The 9,169-nt window shown below is 44.5% G+C and overlaps 1 protein-coding gene across 1 annotated transcript in view; it reads right to left on the bottom strand.

Moving 5' to 3' along the window:
• myom3 (myomesin 3) overlaps window positions 1-8,901 on the bottom strand; it is a gene marked incomplete at its 3' end in the record, with an annotated part of 150,681 nt that extends 141,780 nt beyond the window's left edge. The window contains exons 1-2 of the mRNA XM_083661503.1: window positions 8,808-8,901; window positions 5,527-5,661 (exon numbers count right to left, since the gene is read on the bottom strand). Of these exons, the coding sequence (XP_083517629.1) occupies window positions 5,527-5,633 (107 nt within the window). The 5' untranslated portion in view covers window positions 5,634-5,661; window positions 8,808-8,901. The remainder of the gene's footprint in view (window positions 1-5,526; window positions 5,662-8,807) is intronic.
• Window positions 8,902-9,169: the final 268 nt, after the last annotated feature.

Below are 9,169 nucleotides of genomic sequence, written 5' to 3'. Positions count from 1 at the left end.
ATGCAAAGTGATGCGACTTCTCCTTTTCTTTTGTTTATAAGCTGGGACGTTTCCCCCGTTTCACCGCCGCCGCAGAGAAGAACTTCTGCTTTTTGCCCTCTGCTTTTTCTCTTCCTCTTTGTTTTGGGTTCCTGTTGAGTGTTTGCTGAGAGACCTGGACCGTTGAATTATGTAGCACAGAGCCTGCGGCCGGGCATATCACTCCAGATATATAGCCCACATGTACACACATGAACACAGTACACACATGAACGGGCACGCACACACACACACACACACACGTGTGTAGCTACACGCACGCACGCACACGCACGCACGCACACACACACACACACGCGCGCGCGCGCACACACACACACAGAGAGAGCAAACAAACACTTTTGGTAAGAGCATAATATAGGCCTACAGTATACTACTTGTATCTGCAGGGGAATGAATGAGGCATGATAGTACCATATAAACACCAGGGCCCGTGTTGCACAAAACAACTTGAGTTCAGATTTTCCTGAAAGTCAGAGTTAAGGTTTCCATCAAATAAATCCGGTTGCCCAAAACAGCCTTAAGTCTTCTCCTTAAGGTTTAACCTTCAGATTTTCCTGAAAGTCAGAGTTAAGGTTTCCATCAAATAAATCTGGTTGCCCAAAACAGCCTTAAGTCTTCTCCTTAAGGTTGAACCTTCAAGGAGAAGAAGACATAATGGCTTCCTCAGAATATTAACGTTTACTTGCAGGAGGAAATGAAAGAAAAGAGAGGCAATGGATGACTTAATGGGTGATTTGCACTCAAGCCTAGTATAGGCTATACGTCGTCATCTGGGACTAAGAATAGATCTAACAACCTACAGTTCAAAAAGTACAATCAAACTCTTCTAGGAGACTATCGTTTCCAGAAGCTAAGGAGACCAGCTTGCTCCAGCTAACGTATGGAGATGGATCTGAGCCTGCTCCCTCTGTGGTTGTCCTGCGTCCGATATTCACCTGCTCTCTCTCACACAGAAGCAATTTCAAGAGGGAGACACAGAACTTCTAGCAGAGCCGAGCGTGAAAGAATTATTGCTTATATTTTCATCACCCCCGACTGAGGTCAGGAGAAAAATAGCCACATGGAGCCACATGTTAGCTGACTGTAATTTAATAACTGGCTGGTGAAACTGGGGCCTGCATGTGAGAATGAAGTCAGATTTGACTTCAGAACCTCAGGGCAGGCTAGCAGTGATCCCTATTAGATCTCACTGACATGCTAGGTGTTACGGGCATTGCTGTGCCACAGTGTCATTAGGCGCCATGTTAACCCATTGATACCTGATGCAGCATTTGCGTGTGTATCCCTTTAAGACCGCGAACCGCGTTAATGAGGTTCGCGGTCTTAAAGGGATACGCACACAAATGAGGGATATACAGTACACACAAAATATGCTGCATCAGGTATCAATGGGTTAAGAGCCGTGTAGGCTACTTAGCTTAATTGTGAGTGTGTGGCTCACGTAGAATGCAGGTTGAAGACAGAATAACATGCAGATGCTGCGTGGAAATGATGCTATGTCATTGGTAGGTTATAGCCTAGATAATGTACTGTGCTTTATCTCACATGCACTTTTTTTAATATAAACTTGAGCGTTCTAAAAATACGATTTTGAAAGTCATCCCCATCCATCCCAGCATCAGCTATCCTGCCAGCTAGCAAACATCTTTTATATGTTCCTTCAACCTAGCTAGAGGCCAGCTTGCTCCAGCTAATGCAACGTTAGAGATAGGTTTGAGCCTGTGGTTGTCCTGCATCTCTCTCTCTCTCTCTCTCTCTCTCTCTCTCTCTCTCGCTCTCTCTCTCACACACACACACACATGCACACACACACACACACACACACACACACACACACAGAGGGAGTTTTAAGAGAGAGACACGACTTCTTCTTGCTTAGAGGCAAGCTCAGTAGAATGTCATCATCGCCAATGAGACAAACAGAACCAAATCCCTTCATTCTGCCATGCAGATTGCGGACCCACAGGTTAGCTTAATTGAATAACAGCTGCAGCTTAATTGATAGCTGCAGAAACATGTCAAAATGAAGTCAAATTTGACTTCATGACCTCAGGGCAGGCTAGCAGTGATCCCTATTAGATCTCACTGACATATGCTAGGTGTTAAGGGCACTGCATATGAGTCAGAGTGCACAGTAATAGAAATATCGTTAACACTTTCTATGAAGCCCATGTCTATACATTATAAACATACTGGCCTGACTCAATTGCCAGTCACACAGGGACGGCTATTCTGCTACATGTAGTACATGTATTCCACCTGTGTGTGTATGTGTGCATTCGTCCATTTGTGTCTTCACCGCTGGAGAAATTCTGCAAACCTCCCAAACACAGAGTGAATTACTGTATTGGAGAAAACCGTACAAAAAAATACAGAGGTATGACATTAAATATTGACCTATAGAGTACTTTCACTGCCTGTGTGTGTGTGTGTGTGTGTGTGTGTGTGTGTGTGTGTGTGTGTGTGTGTGTGTGTGTGTGTGTGTGTGTGTGTGTGTGTGTGTGTGTGTGTGTGTGTGTGTGTGTGTGTGTGTGTGTGTGTGTGTGTGCATTGAAGTGTGTGCTGCTTACAAATAGTTTGAGCTATACAGTGCATCTGTGCGAACTAAAGTGTCCCCCGTTCCCCATCCAGAGGTCACTTAATGAAACCAGAGATCTGCTGTAGAGCGGCTTCTCCGGGGTGCGAGGCTCTAAACCAGGGGTGCCCAACCTTTTTTGACCCAAGATCTACTTTTCAAGTAGCCAGCCTCCCGAGATCTACCAGTCCAGTTTCAACATCGCAAACGCACACACATCGTTTCCAGCCCGCAGTGACTAACCTCACAACACTTTCTCGTTGTCCCACAACCACTTGACATTAGGGCTGTGAATCTTCACTGGCCTCACGATTCGATTCGATTACGATTATCGATGCATCTTAAATCGATGCATCCCTTTTTTTCCCCAATACATGATTTATTTTTTCTCACTTTCTTTTTTCTCACTGTGTGGCTACATTTAAAATAAAAGTGCATTTGGAATTGCATTGTATTATGATCCATAATTAAAATAAACAACTGCATGTACTTCCATTATATTTTATTCGATTATTAAAAAAATAATAATAATAATAACGATTTTTGACATTTGTGAATCGATGCAGAATCGTGCATGTCCGCATCGCAATGCATCTTATAATCGATTATTTTTGACACCCCTAGTGTGTATGTGTGCATTCGTCCATTTGTGTCTTCAGTTCACCGCTGGGAAAATCCTGCAAACCTCCCAAACACAGAGTGAATCACTGTATTGGAGAAAACCGTACAAAAAAATACAGAGGTATGACATTAAATATTGACCTATATAGTACTTTCACTGCCTCTGGACTGCAGCTTGTGTGTGTGTGTGTGTGTGTGTGTCTGTGTGTGTGTGTGTGTGTGTGTGTGTGTGTGTGTGTGTGTGTGTGTGTGTGTGTGTGTGTGTGTGTGCGTGCGTGCGTGCGTGCGTGTGTGTGTGTGCATTGAAGTGTGTGCTGCTTACAAATAGTTTGAGCTATACAGTGCATCTGTGCGAACTAAAGTGTCCCCCGTTCCCCATCCAGAGGTCACTTAATGAAAGCAGAGATCTGCTGTAGAGCGGCTTCTCCGGGGGGCGAGGGTCTAAACCAAGTATGTGTTTGTGCATGCAATAGGAGTGTGAGTCTGCCAAGCTACCACCAGGGGGCGTTGTGTAGGCAAAATGTCCCAGCTGTGACGTCTCAATCAGCTCAGTGCATCTACTTTCCCCCATGCCAACGGAAGGACGGGTGACGTTTTTTTAGTTAGTTAGTTTCACAGCAAACAGCTCACGGCTAGTCTCACGTGGTCAGACCCAACAGAAAGGAAATCCCCTGGCTCCAATAGTATGGCGTATATACTGTAGTAATATCATGGTGGAAGTCCGGCATTGGTGCATCGTTCACATGAGTTGCGTCGCGCAAATAAGGAGGCCTGTGGTTGGTCAATTAATATGCCTGTCACACGTTTTTTGGGGTCCTTAACCACTTTCCACTTGTGCACCAGAGGTATATATATCTACAGCTGGCTACTGCAAGACTAGCTCATGGCTTTAGTGAAGTGTTCAGCTAAAAGCACAGTGCAAATTACGTCTTTTCAAGTCAACTTGGACTTCTTGGAGATTTGGCTCATGCCAGAGGTAGTTTTTTCTTTTTTTTCTTTTTTCTTTAGCACTTCAAAGTTGGTCCCCATCCACTTCAATTGCTGAGGAGAGTACAAAACAGTGTTTTGCTGTGAAACTCCAGGACTGTTTTGTGGGACTAAAAAACTGAAATGACTGCATTTTCAATTTTGAGTGAACTGCTCCTTTAAGAGTCTCACATCTGAAACACTTGTTTTGAAATGTGTGAATATTGTTCTGTTGAATAAGCAAATCTCTTGTCTTGGGCTGACTGCAACATCTACATTGTATTGTGTTAAGGGTGGTTCCTGTAAAGCTAAAATTGACAGCACAACTACAAAAATTACTTTTAGCTAGTTCAAAATGTCCATATCTAGGAAATGTCCCCCACGTTGTGTAGCGCCCCCCCACAGCAGCAGCTGGGGATCAAGCTGGGAACCGAGGAGCAAGGAGGCTAAAGCCTGTGAGCTGTAGAGTGTCTCTTGAGGCATTGGGGAGTGTGAGTTAGGCTTACTCACTGTACAGCATGACCGCTGGCTACTGTTACGCTCCAAGAATGTAGCAGTGTTTCCCCTACCATTCTACAGGCCTGGCGGGCCCGCCACGCCAACGGCGCCCTCGCCACGCCAGAAAAAGAATTGCAAAAAGATATATATATATTACGATTTTTTTTCTGCTCTCCCCAAAATTTCAATAAACCTTTATGGCATATTATTAGAATACAGCAATACTGGTGTTGACAGTGTTGACAGTAATAGAAGATGCCAAATCATTCAAAACAATTAAGCATTTTGCTTTTAGGAGCATTGTGCCAGCGTGCAGCGCTGTTCCAAAACGTGTCTACATGTGTCATGGCCTGCGAAACGCACATCCCATAATACAACTGTTCGCATCGCATCCCATAATAGTATAATGATACTTGGGATGCCATTGCGAACAGGTTAGCTAAAAGTTTAGCGTCGCAAGCGAGGGCCCCCACCGTTGCGGTCGGGCTATGTTTCGAAATCCCTCCAGGCCTGAAAGATTTTCTAGGGGAAACACTGATGTAGGCAGTGAGCATTTTATAGTGTATGGTATTTATTGACCTACACCTTCCCTCTACAAAAGCCCTTGAGGAGCCACTGACCAGTGCACTATCCTCTAACTCCTCTAACCTGTGGTTATATTGGGAAGTTCCCTGGTGTCATTTTGTCTAACTTCAATGTGAACCAGGGGTGATGGTTAAAAAAGAGACTGTGCTTTCTCAGCAAAATCCCAAAATCCAGCTTTCAAAACAAACGATAGCATATTTCCTCCTGCTGCTGTGTGAGAGTCGAGAGGCGTTTTGCACCTGGAAGTGAAGGTCTTCTTCTTGCTCTGCGAGGACACTTGCATGCTGTGAGACATCTGGGACGACTGCTCCTCCTGCTCGCGCTGCATCACCACCCTGGTTTCCATGGTGACCGCCTCCTCCCACAACGGGTACCTGTGGAGAGAGAGAGAGGGAAGCTGGCAGTGAGGATGGAGGCGGAGGCAACAGCTGCTTCTCTCAGTGGCGAAGTCAGTCAGACGCTAAAGGGACTGTATAGCCTTGGCAAAGGACCACGACTACTTTATCTTTATACGCGTTCAACAGACGCGCCTTATCGGGAACAACTTAAAGCAGCATGTTTAGTGCTGCGGGCGGTTGGGGTTGCCAAATTAATGGCCGCTTCGCACTAAAAACACTTCAGCCTTGGCAAGCGAAGTAAGGGCTTTCTATGATGCTTTGTATTCAGCCGACAACTTACAGTGGCACACCTACTCAGCATATTTGAGGGGGCAAATTAATGACCGGTGGCCATATCGCGGCGGTGCAGAATTTAAAATTGGTCCCCAGCCTCGTCCATAGAGAATAGTAATTGGGCTCAAAGGGGTGTGCCAAGTGGATGCTAAATGCTAACTGCACCATTTTGCTCTGTGATAGATTAGGGCTACAAGAAGGGGCACAAAACCTTTGACATCTCGAAGCATTTTGGGATTAGCAACTGTACACTTACAGTGTAGAGGCAGAACAGGTTAGTATAAATAATATGACGTTTCTGAATCACTCTCCATGTGCAATTAAAGCAGCTACGAGCAAGATTTTCGATTGTTATTAAACAGTATAATTCTAATATTGATGCATCACATCTTACCTATAATAGTAGCTGAGACCAAAGCCGTGTGAATCGGAGATTGCTCTCTTGATGATTATAGAGTCTGTGTCTGTCCACCGGCGGGCCGGATAAACCAGGAAGTGAAACGAAACGGTTTACGGCAGCTGCCTGCCTTCAACCGTTTCGCGCTGCCTAGCAACAGACCATAAACAAGGAGAACGCCATGCTCGCTACATCCAGGGGCTTGCTACTCTCGCGAACATCTCTCGTTATATTCTAACGGTTTGTTGGGAAGTTATTTTGTTATTTTGTGGTTATGGCCGAAGTGGCTGCCACAAACCGTTTCATTTCACTTCCTGATCTGCCCCGGCCGCAGACAGACTAATCGTCAAGACAACACTGGCCGATTCACTCGGGGTTCAAGCAAGACTACTCTGCGTTGGTCTAGTCTACTATTAGAGGTAAGATGTGAGGCATCGATATTAAATTTAGACTGTTTAATAACAATCGAAAATCTTGCTCGTAGCTGTTTTAAGGCCTGCGTCAAATGAATCTCACGTCAAACTTCTGTCAACCTCCTGACTCGGAAACACTAAGCAACTAACAGTAAGTTGGTTTTGTTCCAAAATGTCATAGGAGGAAATTTGAATTTAAATCGTCGGTACTTTGAAAATACACAACCTAATCTAAATAGCTATTTTGTTAGCAAACGTTTTCAACTGAAGCTTTTTCGAATTGTAGATATCTTTGTTTTGGAGTGAAACTCTTCAAGTTATATATCCTTTTCATTGGCATGTTAGACAGGTGTGTAGGTGAGGAGGAGGAAGGTGTGTTTCAGGCTCATGTTAAATGAATCAGCCCTCTGTGAGCCATTGAGCCAGTAATAATTCATCAGCTGGGGGTCCCGTGCTGCTGCCCACACACCCCCCCCTCATCATCAGCTGGGGGTCCCGTGCTGCTGCCCACACACCCCCACACACATTATTAATCATGGTTGCCGCTCTGGGGAAGTGAATGCAGAGCGGCGCCCAACAAACAGAATCAGGTCAAGCCTGAGCGATAGCTTCCTTCACCCACTCCCACTAGCAGCAACCACCTGTGTTACCTTCACCCACTCCCACTAGCAGCAACCACCTGTGTTACTGTTAGCAGCATCAACAAGCATAATGTGTTATTTCCTCTCATCTCCTTCAATTATGTTGTGGAAAATATAGCAAGCAGGGCTAATGGGCTAGTAGGCCTCCTGATTCCCCAGCTGCTTTCCTCTGGCGGCTTATTGTTGTGCAGCTTTGTTTGAACACTGTTAACCCATTGATACCTGATGCAGCATTTGCGTGTATATCATTTATATATATATATATATATATATATATATATATATATATATTATATCATCCCTCATTTGTGTGCGTATCCCTTTAAGACCGCGAACCGCGTTAACGCGGTTCGCGGTCTTAAAGGGATACACACACATGCTGCATCAGGTATCAATGGGTTAATGGAAAGCCGATCTCTGGCCAATGTTGGGGGTAACTCATTACAAAAGTAACATATTACATGTTACTTTTAGCAGTAACTCAGTAATATAACTTATTACCAATAGGATTTCAGTAATATTATACCAGTTACTTTGTCAAGTAACACAAGTTACAAATCCCCCCCTGATCAAAGCAAATATTTAAATAAAGATACAATCATTTCCTAATCAAATTGTGTGATTTTTATGCAAATAACTACTATAGATGACAATAACAAAGGAAAAGGATAACATTTAGAATTTTGGATTGCTTACACTGACTTCAAGATGGTTGAAATTATTTTTCGGGGATGGTTCCAGGGCAGCGATGTCATCCTGCTACTGCTGATATTTTGGTGAAATTAATCCAAAAGTAGAGTAACAAGTTACTCTACACAGACGGTAATATTGTAAACTAACTTATTACTTTCAAATGAAAGTAACTAGTAATATGTAGTATATTACATTTTGAAAGTAACTTGCCCGACACTGCCTCAGACATTCAAACTGATCAGTCTCAACGGGTAGGCCTGGATTCAGGGCCTCCGGGGAGAAAGGAGGAAAAGGAAATGCAGTTTTCCGTCTCTGAAATGAAACGAGAGCGTTCAGGTCAAACGACTGAGGAACAAGGAGGGCGAGTGATTTGTGGTTCTGTTGGCTGAAGAGGGAGGTATTGTCTCAACACGACAGGAGCTTTGCTTCATGTCCTCCAGAGAGTCATTAAAAGCGAAGAGGCCGTCAAAAGACGAGACCATTAAGACGTTCAACTAGCTGGAGAAACAGGCAAATACTCTCAAGAGGAGCAAGAAACCTCTCTCATAACACAAAGACACAGCGTAGGTAAAAGGACAGTGTGTGAATCGTTGATCTTTAAGGCGTTAGTGTTGCTTAAGGAAGTGAAGACAGTAAAGCTTGATGCCACCATGGCTACACCTAGATTACACTTGAATTAAAAAAAAAAAAAAAAATCCCACTCACGCTTGTCTTCCAAGTAAGTCCACCGGGCCTCAAGATCCTCCTCTCTGTCTCACTCTCCTCGGTTAGTCTCACCCGAATGTGCGCCGTATCAATCTTGCTGTTTCACCTCCCTGTATCACCTCTCGCTCTGTGTGTGTGTGCGCGTGTGTGTGTGTGTGTGTGTGTGCGTGTGTGTGTGTGTGTGTGTGTGTGTGTCTACCTCACTCGCCCCTCTCTCTCTGCCAGTGAGGCAGTGAGGGTGACCCTGCAGACACAAAGTGTCCTTCAGTGCCAAGAATGTGGACGACACAATGCTCTCTCATTCTTAAGGTAGTAAATATAGACAATGACTCCTCGCCTGCACGTACACGTACACACACAAC

Source organism: Poromitra crassiceps (assembly GCF_964638095.1).
Source record: "Poromitra crassiceps genome assembly, chromosome: 26".
Taxonomy (NCBI): Eukaryota; Metazoa; Chordata; class Actinopteri; order Beryciformes; family Melamphaidae; genus Poromitra; species Poromitra crassiceps.
Note: the sequence above shows the minus strand (reverse complement) of the source record. Positions and strands in the feature narration are given on the sequence as shown.